This window comes from Equus quagga, chromosome 19 (assembly GCF_021613505.1).
Source record: "Equus quagga isolate Etosha38 chromosome 19, UCLA_HA_Equagga_1.0, whole genome shotgun sequence".
In the NCBI taxonomy this organism is placed as follows: Eukaryota; Metazoa; Chordata; class Mammalia; order Perissodactyla; family Equidae; genus Equus; species Equus quagga.
Window position 1 is genome coordinate 4,875,568 of NC_060285.1, and position 15,152 is coordinate 4,890,719.

Here is a 15,152-nt window from a genome sequence, read left to right on the forward strand (position 1 = left end):
GACCCTCTCACTGTACCCCGCCCGGCCCGGCCGTCCCACCGCACCCCCGACACGACCCTCTCGCTGCATCCCCGGCCCTCTCACTGTACCCCGCCCAGCCCGGCCCTCACACCGCACCCCCGACCCTCACAGCGCACCCCCGACCCTCACAGCGCACCCCCTAGGGCTGGACCCTTGCCGTCTCCTGGCTCCTCCATAACCTTCGGACAACACCCCCGGGCCGACCCTTCGCCTCCATCACCCCTCCCTGGGGCTTGCCTCTTAGACCATACCCAGGGGAGGCCCCCGGGCCTCAGACTGCGCCTCGCGCTCCCCCGCACCCCAGGGTCCGCCCGCAGCCTCCTCCCCTTTGCCCTGGCTCCCCTGCTCCGCGGCTTCCCTGTCCTCGGGCCTAGTTGCCTCTTCCTCCCTTTCCCATCCGGAGATTGAGTGGGAGCGCAGTCTGGAGGAAGTAGTTGGTTCCAGGGATTCTGAACAACCATTTGGGTCCAAGGAACCTTCTACACAGGAATATTGTGATACATCGTTCACTGAGCTTTTACCAAGTTTCTGGCACAGCTATTTTTGTTTAACTCTCACAAACGGGTGTTATCCCCACTTTGTAGTTGAGGAAACTGAGGTTCAGAGGCACCTGATGACTCTCCAAGGTTGCCCGGTACTGGCGGGGCCTGGCCGGGCTGGCGGCTGCGCTGTGCGGGAAACCGGAGGGTGGCGACCCGCCGCGTGGAGCAGGGCCTCAAGTGAGGGTCGCCTTGAGATTTGTCCTAACTCTGCAGTCTTCCTTTTGGCTCCCTCAGCCCGGATTCTCTCTCGTAGCTCAGAAACCATATTTGAGTTGAAAGATAACTGTTGCCTCAATAAATTAATTTGTGTGACAGATATGAATAGGACACTTAAATGTGTGCTTTCCTGGTGCGCCAAATCTGGAGTATAATTGTAGAACTATTAGGAAATTTCTGTTGCCTTATCAAAATAGCTGCTGTTTAATGTTTTCTTTTGCCCTTAGTATATGTGAAAGAATACCTGAGCTTAGAAATAGTCACATATTTGGAAATTTCCTTGCCTCTTCTGTGTAATATATTTCCTCATTCACAATTTATTCTTTTATCAAAAAGACATTGAGAAGATAATTTCAATGTCTTTAATAAACACCTTTAAATAATAAACACGGTTACCCTAACTAATCTTCTCCACTCATTTGTCAGGAGGTTACTGTGCCCATCACCAGATGATTTTCACCTTTTAACTGGCGATTATATGAAGGGTTGCTCAATTATTTATATATATATATATATATATATATATATTTTTTTTTTTTTTTTTGAGGAAGATTAGCCCTGAGCTACCTACTGCCAATCCTCCTCTTTTTGCTGAGGAAGCCTGGCCCGGAGCTAACATCCATTCCTATCTTCCTCTACTTTATACATGGGACGCCTGCCACAGCGTGGCGTGCCAAGTGGCGCCATGTCCACACCGGGGATCCTAACCAGCAGACCCTGGGCCGCGGAGAAGCGGAATGTGCACACTTAACCACTGTGCCACTGGGCCGGCCCCTCAGTTATATTTTGTAACTCCAGCAGTGCAATACTTGGAATGACTATCTGCGGTCTTGAGCTTTGGTCAGCTTAAACGGCATGCCCATTATGTTCAAGATCCTGTCAAAATGGTGTTTTGAACTTTTTAAAACTAGTGCCAAGCTTAAGGTTCAAAATAATCTTATTTCTTTTCTTAAGTTAAAAATGCATACTGTGATTAACAGCGTATCTTAGGGTTACTGTGAAAATGCCTTGACGAATTCTCTTGCCCCTCCCTAGATCCACAGGCCTGGAAGCTCAGTTCCCTTGTTGAGAGTCATTGGTGACCTAGAGACTGCTTGGTACCACATAAAGCCAGTCGAGGATTATTTCAGCATTGCCTTCAATACCATCTCTCCACAACAGAAATTTCTGGTTTACTTATTACTGCATTTTGCCTAAGCTGTTCACATTCTTCTTGCTGTATAAAGGCCAGAACTCAACATGGTACTCATCCGTGACTAATGTAATGGCGATATTTCATTTGTATTCATTTGAACGCTTGTTAGTAGATCATCATTTTTTCATCCTGCAGAATTACTGGCACATTCAGATAGACTTTGCTAAACCAATTGATAATTTCCTGCTGTCTCATTTCCTGTTTTACTTTAATTTAGTTAGCTGTTCATACTTTTTGTGATAATTTCCTATTGTCACTACCTGCCAAAACTTGACATGTTCTCATTTATTTGTTTTTAGTAAATCTAATTTTGGCTTTTTTTGTAGGTAACAGAACAATTTCATTTTTAATCTTAACCTTCTTGTTTTCCATTCAGATTCAGAAAACAGTTGTTGCATGTATATAGTATTGAGAGCAGAATATGTGCAGAATAAGACAACTCCTGCTCCAAAGGTGTAGGGAGTGTAAGAAAAGGACATACTAATTGAAATAGAAGGCCAAATAACACTTTATAAAACTTTAAACAAGGAAAATACTATATCGGATTTGGGGAGGCATGGACAGGAAGAGGTGAATATTAGGGAAAGTTTTCTAGAGGAGTTGAAATTTGAGCTGGGCTCAAAGAGTAAAGAGTATGTTTCCATAGTTTTATTTATTTTTCCATGTAGTTCAAATTGACCAGAATATAGTGCCTCAGTTGGGAAGCAGTGGGATATAATTTTTGGAGTCTTATTGGGTAAGTCCTTGCCAGGGTGAAGAATTTGTATTTAACTTTCTGGAAAAAATGTTAGACTTTAAAGGACTTTTAGCAGGGAACTACCACAAATGTGCCTGAGTCTAAGACTCAGAGGCACACTCTCCACTTGTGCTTTGGATCCTGTCCCTTCCTCAGTTCTTTGCTTTTCTAATTATCGTCTTTCTCTTTTGAGTTGTATCTTTCTGCCTTATTGGGTAATTTTCGTTGGCATAAATACATACGTGCCTTACTAACATTCTTAGGATATTGAGGATAGATATGTGAAAAGCAAGTATAGTGCAAATAATTGTAGAATTTAGTGGTAAATGTATGGATGTTTACTATGAAATTCTTTAAACTTGTATGTTTGAAGATTTTATAATAAAATGCCTGGGGGAAAAATCCCTTGACCCTCACTGTCTCCTCAGGGTATCGCCCCATTTTTCTTATCAGTATAGTGAAACTCTTTGAAACAGTTGTCCATAGTTCCCTTCTTTTCCTAACCCTCTTGATTCAGTTCTCAGCCACAAACTCCACTGAAATGACACTTATCTAGGTCACTGTTGACTTATGTCTTATAAAAGTCAGTGGTCAGTTCCCTATGCTCGTCCTGTTTGACATTTCAGCAATGTTTCATTCATTTACAAATAATTGAGTGCTCACTCTGTGCCATGCACTTTTTTAGGTTGTTTGGGATTCATCAGTGAACATAACAGATAAAAATCCCTGCCTGTGTAGAACTTATATTTAAATGCAGAGAGACAGACAACAAACTAAATATGAAAATTATATAGAATATTGAAGTGTTAAGTTTTAAGGAGAAAAGTAGAAACAAGGGAGGGGAGTAAGAAATGCTGGGGTGTTTTTAAAGAAGTTGGTCAAGGGTAGGCCCTGCTGTGCAGTTGACAAGGTAGATCACATTTCATCTCTTCCTCCTTGAAACGCTTTGTTCTCTGGACTTTCTTGACTTCGCCAACCAGGTTTTCTCCTGCTTCACTGGCCACCCCTCAGATGTTGGCTGTTTCTCCCCAAGATCTCTTAGGCACTGGAGTGCCCTCCGGGAATATGTCCTTTGTCTCCTCCCTTTGTTCTTTCCCCGGGTGATCTTATCCAGTCTCATAGCTTCAGATACCATCTTTATGCTACTTTCCAAGTTATATTTCCAGCCTATAAAATCCAGTGTTTAGTTTGCTATTTCTAGTAGACATCTAAAACAGTATAATCAGAAAGAGTGGTTAATTTCCTCTCCCCCACCTCCACCAAACGACAAACATGTTCCTTCTTAGGTCTTTACCAACTCAGTTAAGGGGCACTGTTTACTCATTTATTCAGACCAGAAACCCAGAGTAATTCTTGATTCCATCTTTTACCTTCTACACCTCACTTCCTTCATCCACTCGTCTATAAATCCTAATGACTCTACCTCTGAAATACATCCCGAATCCAATTGTTTCTTGCCACTTTTTACTGCTATAAAGTAGTCGGAGCTGCTAGAGTTCTCATTTGGACTATTCCTATCATCTCCTAACAGGTCCCTCATCTTCCTTTCTTGCCTTTCTGCAGTTCATTCTCAAAGCAGCCAGCGTAAGTGTTAAAAAAAAAAAAAAGTAAGTCTATAAATCAAAGCACTCCTCAGTTTAAAACTCTCCAATGGCTTTCCCCTGCACTTAGAATAAAATCTGTATTTCTTACCATGCTTCACAAGGCTCTTTATAATCTGACTCCTGTATATTTCTCTAATATTCTCTCGCCCCACATTTACTATGCTCAGGTCAGAATTGCCTTTTTTTTGCTTTCCTTACATGGGCCAACCTCATTTCCATTTCAGGGTCTTAGCATTTGCTGTTCCTTGGATTTAGAATGCTTTTCTCCCAGGGTCATATGGCTGCCACCTTAAAGAATTCTCCTTCATCCTTGATAAATTCTCCCTGTCACAGCCAATACGTTACCAGTCATGCCAGTTCTGCCTCCTTAATAGCCTTATCCTCTTCTCTCTATTCCCACTGCTATCACTTTATTTCAGATTCTCATCATTTCTTCCTTAGATTAATGCAGTAACCTTTTAGCTGAGTTCCCAGCCTTTGGTCTTACCCTGCTTAAATCCATGTGCCATACTGCTACCACAGTAATCTTCATTTGTTCCTGCAAGAAAGAAGATCCATTTTATTTTCTTGATAGATGAGGAAAAGGCATTTGACAAAATTCTTTATCCATTTCCATCAACAGTTTTCTCTGGATGATGTGATTTTTTAAAAATACTTTTCTTTGTTTTCCAAATTCCCTACATTGAACGGTTTACTGTTCTAATCAGAAAAAAAACGTTAGTTTTAAAAACCATTTTACATGATCCATAATGACTGCTAAATTCTTAAAAAATAGTATTTTATCACAAAAGCAGTATATATGCATTGTAAAAAATTAAAAATAAGCAAGAGTAAAAAAGTAAAAACATATTCCCACAGTCCAGAGAGTACTGTTGTAATACCTTATGGCATGTCCATAGAGATCTTTTTCTATGAAAACTTTTTTTTAATGAAAGTGAGATCATACAGTACATAATGTTGATTAACTTATTGTTTTCAGACAATTATCGTCACCTTTCTTTTTCAGTTCACTTCGTCTGATGTACAGTTCAAATTCAGGTTTCCTCAATTGACTCTAAAATGTTCTTTGACCAAACCATTTTCCAACCCACAACTACATAAATCTGTATTAATTTAGCATAGAATAGTTCTTTTATTTATAACACTAACTTGTTGAAAAGACTGCAAAAATTTTCCTCCAAAATGTTTAAATATGTCTGATTGCTTCTTTATGATGTCATTTAGTTTGTTCCTCCATCCCCTCTATTTTTGTGAACTGGAAGGCATATCTAAAAAGTTGACGTTTTCAAATTAAACATTTTGGCTAGACTCCGTCATAGGTGATGTTATGTACTTCTCATTGTATTACATCACATAATGTCTGGTTGTTTTACCATTAATGATGCTAAGATTGATCCCTGGATTAGGGTGGTGACGGTGATCTCTCTATTGTACAGTTAGTTTTTCCCCTTCTAACTAATCTAGTGTTCTAGTGTTACAAGTGTTACTTTGGCATTACACAAATGTTCTTTGTCAACCATTTATCCAAATAGTTTTAATGCCAATTAATAATCTTATCTGAATCAGCATTTCATTAAGGTTTGCAAAACTAGATTTTTCTAATTCTGTCATGCTTTCTACACTTGTTGAATGGTATTTCCTGTGAAAAAAAGAGTTTTCCTTCATTAACTGGGGCTATTTGATTAACCTGACATACAGTTGACTAGAAAAACAGGATAAATTCTTGCCCATTTTCTTTTAATTCGTATTTTCAAAGAAAAGAGTTTTAATAGCGCAAATGGTGAAAATGAGTTTTTCTTTCTATTGTTGTTAGTATCATTATAGGCTCATGGATTTTCATTGATGCAATGTGTTTTAACCTGCCAAAAGCATTATTATTTTTGATGCTCAGATTGTCATAACTTTAGTCAGTGGGAGCTCCTTTAGGCTGCCTTCTGTGTCATTTGGACATGACTTCATTAATATTTGAAAGCTTCCTTGCTTTCTGACATAAGATGTCCCAGTTCCCAGGCTCATCTTCAGTTTTCCCTGCCTCAGACTTGGAGTTAGCCAGTTCTCCAGTGGTTTCTAGTTTATTTTAGAAGGGAAGGTATTAAAGACCGCTATCTGGGAATGAGAGAGACTCAAATGCATTCAGGTAACAGTGGTTCTGGGCCATTTCAGTGGACAGGCTAGAAAATATATGAAGTGCTTTTTCAGATTTGTTCTTTTTTCATAACAGCTGTATTAAGATATAATTTATGTACCATAAAATTCATCCTTTTAAAGTATATAATTCAGTGATGCTTAGTATACTCACAGAGTTGTGTAACCATCATCGCTATCTAATTCCAGAACATTTTCATTACCACGAAAAGAAACCTTATACCCATTATGTCCTCCCCCAGCTCCTGGCAAGCACTAATCTACTTTCTGCCTCTATGGATTTGCCTATTGTGGACATTTCATATAAATGGAATTGTGCAATAAGTGGCCTTTTGTGTCTGGCTTCCTTCACTTAACATAGTAGGTTCATCTATGTTGTAGCATGTATTAGTAGTTAATTCCTTTTTATTCCCGAATAATATTCCATTGTAAAGATTTACCACAATGTGTTTATTCATTTAGCTTTCGATAGACATTTGGGTTGTTGCCGCTTTGTGGTTGTTTTGAGTAATGCTGCTATGGACATCTGTCTACAAGTTTTTCTGTGGATGTTTTCATTTATCTTGGGGATACGCTTAGGAGGGGAATTGCTGGGTCATATGGTAACTCTCTGTTTAACATTTTGAGGAACTGCCAAACTGTTTTCTAAAGCAACTGAACCATTTTACGGTCCCATTGACAATAAATGAGCGTTCAGATTTCTCTACATCTTCATCAACAGTTGTTATTGTCTTTTTCCTTTTAGCCAACATAGTCGGTTTGAAGTGGTATCTCATTGTGGTTTTGTCTTGTGTTTCCCTAATGAGTAATATGATTTTAGCATCTTTTCATATTACAGTAATTTTTAAAAATTGAGCTCATGTTGATATTTTCCGTTCAGTTTGAACATAACTGTGTTTTCACTGTTCCTTGATTTTTGTCATTTTAAATATTTTTCTTACTCTGAAAATCTTAATTCCTAACATCACTAATATAATTACTTATTTGCTTTAACCTACAATATAAAGAAAACTGTCTTAAACTACCAATACCAATAACATTATAAACATTATAAAGGTACTAAAGGAAATTTTAAATTCCTTTGTACTTCTTTTTGGTCCTTAGATTGAATCCCACTAAGAATGTACAGTCTGTGATCTGAAGTCCCTTGAAATAAATCGTTTCTCAATATGGATGTGTTACCAATTTAATATTCAATTAAGTTTACTTGTTTCTGATTGTTTTCATTTATGGGATTTTTAAAATTTAGGTTTTTTTTAAATTGGTAATGCATATGCATATTTCAAAGGTCAAAACTCTGTAGAGAGGTATACACAGAGAAATCTTGCTTCTACTCCTGCTCCCTGTGTCATTCAGGGTCCCAGCAAGAAACAAGTGGCACTCTCAAATTAGGACAATTTGAGGAAGATTTATTTACAAAGGGATTGATTTACCAAGGTGTGGGAGGGCTGTAGAGGAATCACAAGGCTGTCAGTCGAACTGTCACCACCCCAAGGCCCAGAGAAGAGGGAACCCAGAAGGAACTTTGATAGGGCAGTGACCTGTGGAAGGGCACAGCCAGTCAGAAGCCCCCTCCCAGGGAGGGAAGTAGGGGAATAAATACCCTGACCTCACCCTTTTCCCTTCTTCCCTCCTGCCAGAGTTCCCCATTGGCCAAATCCAACTGGATGCCAAAAGGCATGAGAGTCTGTGGATATAGGGCCAAAGGCAGGGTGGAGAAGGGATCAGGAGAGGGAAACAGAAGGTGCCCAACTCAGTTTTCTATGTCCTGCTCTTCTTCACCTTCTATATATAAATATTAGTTTCTTGATTATCCTTCAGTGTTTCTTTTTGCAAATGCAAGTAAATGTGTGTACTGTTCTTCCCAGCTCCTCACTTTTTCTTTAAATAAAAGTTTGTATTTAGTTTTGCTGTTATGCACTTTTCTTTTTTCATTTGCTACATCCTCTTTTGTTCTCTTCTGTGTAATTCTCTATTGTGTGGCTGTTGTATAATTATTTCAAGTAGTCCTTTAATTTTTGGACATGAGTTGTTTCCAGTCTTTTTCTGTTAGCAAGAACCTATAACAAATTGTGTAATTCTGTATTTGCCATTGTGTGATTATGCAGATGTATCAGGGAGATAGATTCCTAGAAGTGAAATTGCCGACTCAGAAGGTAAATGGAGTTATAATTTGGTTAGCTATTGCCAAATTTCCCGTCTGTCATGGTGGATTCATTTTGTACTCCCAACAGCAATGAATGAGAGGGCCGGTTTCCCTCTTGCCTCATCAAAATGTGTTTTCAAAGTTTTGGATTTTTGCCAGTTTAGTAGGTGAGAAACAGTTGTCTAATACAGTTTTAATTTATATTTCTCTTATGACTGAGCTCATGTGTGTTTTCTTATGTTTAAGGGCCTTTTGTATTTCTTTTTTCTCTAATTTGCCTTTTCATGTCCTTTGCCCATTTTTATACTGGGCAAGCATTATTTCAATTATTCAATCTCCCGCAAAGCCTACTCAGAGCCTCCAGTAGTTACTGCTTTTCTTAAGTGATTCTATAGTTCTTTGTGTTAATTTTATCTTAGAACTTATTATAGTGGATTATAATTTCCTGCTTTTAGTGGGAAGAGTATAGATGTTGGCATCAGACACCTGACTCCAAAACATATGATTTATTTGACCTTGAGCTTCTGCTTCTTTATTTGTGAAATTGGCAAATTAAATACCTACGTTATATGGTTGTTGCAAAGACTGAATAAAATAATAGATGTGGAGTGTCTGGCACAAAGTGGTGATCAATAAAAATTGATCATATTCCCCACTGTAAGCACCTTGGGGGGGAATCCTACATATTATTTGTCTTTTTAGCATCAGTACTTAGCAGAATGCCTGATTAATAGGTGTTCAGTAAATGTAGAATGAATGAAAGAATTTGAGGAGGCAAGAGAGGGAAGGTTGAGGAGTATAGCTAGGAGGCACTTGAAGTAAGGAGGACTTGAATGAGTAGAGAGATGGTAAAGGAGGAGTGAAATGGAAGAGATATGCAGAGTTGGAATCAGAGGGGACTTAGCAGCTGGTTGGGTAAGAGAGCAAATGAATGGAAAATGTGGAGGTTTTGACATGGGACAGTGATAGTATAATTTTCCTATCTGAATATTTGGTTCATCTTCATCAAATCATGATAGCCTAAAAGATAACTCTTCTAGAATCATTACTTTGCTGATGTTGGTTTTGAATTATTTACAGCAGAGGTCCCCAATCTGACCATTACTAAACTAGACTTGGTTTATTCATTCATTCACTTTTTTTCAACAGATGGTTGTTATCACTAGCTGGAGGGTAGGCACTTGATAAATGTTTCCTGATCATCCCATCTGAAGTTGCCTCTCCAAGTTACCCTCTATTTCATCACCCAGTTTATTTCCTCATGACACTTATTATAATATTAATTTCTTTTTTGTTTATTGTCTGACTTTCTTCATAGAGGATAACCTTCATTAGGCAGAGATGTTATCTGTCTTTTTCTTTTACTGTATCCTTATGACTTGGCACACAATAGGTATTCAGCAAATGTTATTGGAATGAATGAATGTAGGTGGGGAAATGTTTATTTTAGGCAGATTTTAAATAAGGATTGACCAAAAACAGTTTCTGTTTAATTCTGTTACTGTCAGGCTTAATAATTCGATTCAATGAGTGTTCATTTTGTCCTGTATATGCACTGTCTTACGATAGCTCTCAATCTGCAAATTATCAATTAACCGAAAAAAGCCATGTTTCATACCTGAGACTTAACTGAGTCTTAACTGAGAGTTAAGACTTTAACTGAGACTTAACTAAGTAAACTTGCAGGATTTTAACCACTTCTAGTTCTTTTTAGAAATATCACAAACTTCTAAAACTAAGTTGTATTTCCAGTGTCTGGCAGTATTCTGTTTATGTTACTTTTCCCCCTTCTGGCACTGGAAATGTAAATTGCTTGTGGAGATGGGGGAAGGAATATGAAAAAGAAGCAAATTTTAATAAAGATGGTAGTAGCCAAAATGACACTGTAACCTTATAGGCAGGCCTTTCAAAGGATAGCTGGATTGGACCTGCTATATAACTTTTCTGTGTCACCAACTCATACCAAACATAAATATTCTAGTAACCTTAGTCTAGTCCTTGGGGAAAATCTTGCGTATAAGTTAGCCATTTTTTTGTGTGTGTGACATTAACTGTTATAAAATGGGGATAAATGAAATTCAGAGAAGTTAAGTAATTTGTCATGGTATACTACTTAATAATGGGAGTGAGCTGGGGTTTAGGTCCAGATATTTCGATCCTTAAATTTAGACTACTTAGTGCTCTACCATAGCTACATAGAAACAAGTGATCTACATAAAATTTTGAGTAGAGACAAGACAGTACTATTTAGACATGTGTATTGGCTATATTTCACTTCCATTGGTGGCCTGGTTTCTTTGGCTCTGGGGAGGATTTTTATCTTTAAGAATGAATAACTTTTTTCTCTCTCTCTTTTCTTCCCCAGGAAAATCTAATGTAATGGATGCACTTAGTTTTGTAATGGGAGAGAAAACAGCTAATTTAAGAGTGAAAAATATTCAAGAACTTATTCATGGAGCTCATATTGGAAAACCTGTTTCTTCTTCTGCAAGTGTAAAAATTGTATATGTGGAGGAAAGTGGAGAAGAGAAAACATTTGCAAGGATTATTCGAGGTAATTTTTTTACACATGTTTACTTATGAGTCATTTGTTTTTTTCAAGAGTTAAGTTGGATTACCTGTTTATTCTTTCTTTGAAGTGTGTGATTTATTATGCCACTGGCATAGTGAACTAGAGATTTTTTTTTTTCTCTTGGATAGCAAATCTCAGAAAAAAGTAATGGAACCTGTTTGATTTTCCCCTAGGACTCTTTAGGCAGACATATTTGTTCAAATTCTCCTACTGCCAATAGCATTTTTCTACTTGGTTATTACATTAAAATGAAGGAGGGAGCCTACCTGAAAGACAGAGAAGTCATAAACGTCCTTCCTGAGGTTCTTTATGTATGTTTATCTGGTTTTCTTAGTGAGGAACTAATTATATGTGTATTTTTGGTTTGTATAGAAAAGTTTTTTCTACCAACAAAAAGCAACCTGAGTGAAATATTTGAATTTGTACTTTGTGATTTATTTATGAAATTGCTGTGTTCCCTGAAGAAAGAAGGTTGAGAGTTGTTTATATGTTTTTCTATCTATGCTAGCAGTTTACGGAGCCTCTATAAAATAAGTGTTTTTTGGTTTTGTTTTTTGTTGTTGTTGCTGTCTTCATTCTGGTCCACTGGAACATGGTTCTGATGTTCTAAGGTGTAAACACTCTTAATAACTTCCCAAATTCAATCACAGATAATTTTAGAAACACTTATTATTAGATACAGCACTTGTACCTTAATGTGTAATTCAAGTGTTTCACCTTTTTATCACGTAGATGGTTAGTTTCTTCACTTTCTTTGGGTTTTTACTCAAAATCTCCATCTCAGTAAGAATTCCCTAGCCTAGTCTATTTATTTATTACTCTATTTAGTAAACCATCATAAATTTATTTTTCCCATATTTATTGAGGTATAATTGACAAAAATTGTATATATTTAATGTGTACAACTTTATGTTTTAATATACCTTGTGAAATAATTGCCACACTCAAGCTAATTAGCATACGTATCACCTCACATGGTTACCATTTTCTTACGTGTGTATGTATGTGTGGTAAGAATACTTAAGATCAAACCACTTAGCAAATTTGAGGTATACAATACAGTATTGTTAACTGTAGTCACATAGCCATACATTAGATCTCCAGAAATTATTCATCCTCCATAACTGAAACTTTGTACCCCTTGACCAACATCTCCCCATTTTTCCCTCCCCGGGCCACCACCATTCTACCCTCTGCTTCTATGAGTTTAACTATTTTAGATTCAACGTGTAAGTGAGATCATGTAGTATTTGTCTTTCTGTGTATGGCTTATTTCACTTAGCATAATGTCCTCCATGTGACATCCATGATGTTGCAACTGGCAGGATTTCCTTCTTTTTTAAGGCTGAATAATATTCCCATCTTTTCTTTATCCATTCATCCGTTGACAGACACTTAGGTTGTGTCCATGTCTTAGCTATTGTGAATAATGCTGCAGTGAACAGGGGAGTGCAGATCTCTCTTCAAGATACTGATTTCATTTTCTTTGGATATATACTCAGAAGTGGGATTGCTGGATCATAAGGTAGTTCTGTTTTTACTTTTTTGAGGAACCTTTATACTGTTCTCCATAATGGCTATACCAATTTATATTCCCGCCAACAAGGGGCAAAGGTTCCCTTTCTTCACATCTTCACCAATACTTGCCTTTTGTCTTTTTAATTCTAATAGGAGTGTATTGATACCCAGTTGTGGTTTCGATTTGCATTTCCCTGATGATTCCTGATACTGAGCACCTTTTCATATACCTGTTGGCAATTTGTGTGTGATCTTTTGAGAAATATCTATTCAGGCCCTTTGCCCGTTTTTAAATTAGGTTGTTTGGTTTTTTGCTATTGAGCTCCTTATATATTTTGGATATTAGTCCCTTGTCAGATATCTGGTTTGAAAAAATTTCCTCCCATTCTGTAAGTTGCCTTTTCACTCTGTTGATTGTTTCCTTTGCTGTGCAGAAGGTTTTTAGTTTGATGCAATCCTACTTGTCCATTTTTGCTTTTGTTACTTGTGCTTTTGATATCCTATCCAAAAAAATTGTTGTGCAGAGCAGCGTCAAGAAACTTTTTCCATATGTTTTCTTCTAGTAGTTTTACAGCTTCAGGTCTTACATTTAAGTCTTTAATATATTTTTAGTTAATTTTTATATATAGTATGAGATAAGGGTCCAATTTCCTCCTGCACGTGGGTATACAATTTTCCCAACACTATTTATTGAAGAGACTATCTTTTCCCCATTATGTGTTCTTGGCACTTTGTTGAAGATCTGTTGACCGTAGATGCATGGATTTCTTTCTGGACTCTCTATTCTGTTCCATTAGTCTATGTGTCTCTTTCTATGCCAGTACCATGCTGTTTCAATTACTGTAGCTTTGTAATATATTTTCAGATCAGGAAGTGTGACGCCTCCAGTTTTGTTGTTCTTCCTAGCCAATCTGTCTTAGTCTGTTTGGGCTGCTATAACAAAATGCTACAGACTAGGGAGTTTATAAACCGTAGAAATTTATTTCTCACAGTTCTAGAAGCTACAAGTCTAAGATCAGGGTGCCAACGTGGTCAAATGAGGGCTCTCTTCCAGGTTGCAGACTTCTCATTGTATTTGCACATGGTGAAAGGGACTAGGCAACTCTGGGGGGGGTCTCTTTTATGAAAGCACTAATACCATGCACGAGGGTTTCACTCTCATGACCGAATCACTTCTCAAAGGCCCCACCTACTAATACCATCATCTTTGGGGCTTAGGATTTCAACATATGAATTTAGGGGAGACATAAACATTCAGACAATAGCACCATTCTATTTAAAATTGCAATGCCTGTTCCCTATACACCGAAACTTTTGTACCCCTTTCTCAGCTCTATTTTACTCCTTAATGCTTAACACTTTCTCACATGATATTTATTCTACTTATGTATCTCATTTTTGTCTGTGTCCATTACTAGAATATAAGCTCCTTGAGATCACACTTTCATCTGTTTTGTTCACTGCTGTGGAATATTCCTTGGCATATAGTAGACAGACACTCACTATTTGTTGACTGATTAAATGCATTTATTAACGTGTATTATTACGTAACTGGCCATTTCAATGAGAAAAATAATTTTGTTAAACTTTCAATAGTTGTTGATATATATCTGGTGTTTATACTTCCTATAATAGCCTTAATTCTTGTATTTTAGGGGGATGCTCAGAATTTCGTTTTAATGATAATCCTGTGAGTCGTTCTGCTTACATAGCAGAGTTGGAAAAGATAGGTATTATAGTCAAAGCACAGAACTGTCTAGTTTTTCAGGTAAGTAGGTGTAGTAGTTTATTTCATTCATGATTTTGAAAATTCATCACTATATTTTATATGTTGGTGTGCTTTACTGTTTTTAAAAGGGAACTGTAGAGTTGATTTCAATGAAAAAACCCAAAGAAAGAACCCAGTTTTTTGAGGAAATCAGCACTTCAGGAGAGCTTGTAGGAGAATATGAGGAAAAGAAAAGAAAGTTACAGAAAGCTGAAGAGGACGCACAGTTTAATTTTAATAAGAAAAAAAATGTAGCTGCAGAGCGAAAACATGCAAAATTAGAGAAAGAAGAGGTAAGGTGTCATGAAGATGTAACCAATTAAGTGTTGGATACAAAAACTTTCTGTTTATTAGAATTACTAGGTATTGGCTTGATGTTACGAAAAATATTCTTTTAATAATAAAAGACAGATGAGGCCCAATATTCATTAAATATAAACTTTTTGATATATTTTCCACTGTTTGGGTTCTTTTTCACCTGATCTAAAAAAATGTCTGATTTTCCCAATTGAAAATAAGCTTGAAGGGTTTATATCTTATATGGCAGAGACTCTCAAACTTTTGGATCTTGTTCTCCAAGACAAGACAATTATACTCTTAAAAATTATTGAGGACTCCAAAGAGTTTCTGTTCATGTGGGTTATATCTGTCAACATTTATTGTATTTGAAATTAAAACTGAGAAATTTT

At 37.2% G+C, this 15,152-nt stretch overlaps 1 protein-coding gene across 1 annotated transcript in view; it reads left to right on the top strand.

The window, feature by feature from the left end:
* Positions 1–15,152, top strand: part of SMC1B (structural maintenance of chromosomes 1B) — an 80,474-nt gene that overhangs the window by 5,363 nt on the left and 59,959 nt on the right. The window contains exons 2-4 of the mRNA XM_046646760.1: positions 10,971–11,159; positions 14,351–14,463; positions 14,553–14,756. Of these exons, the coding sequence (XP_046502716.1) occupies positions 10,971–11,159; positions 14,351–14,463; positions 14,553–14,756 (506 nt within the window). The remainder of the gene's footprint in view (positions 1–10,970; positions 11,160–14,350; positions 14,464–14,552; positions 14,757–15,152) is intronic.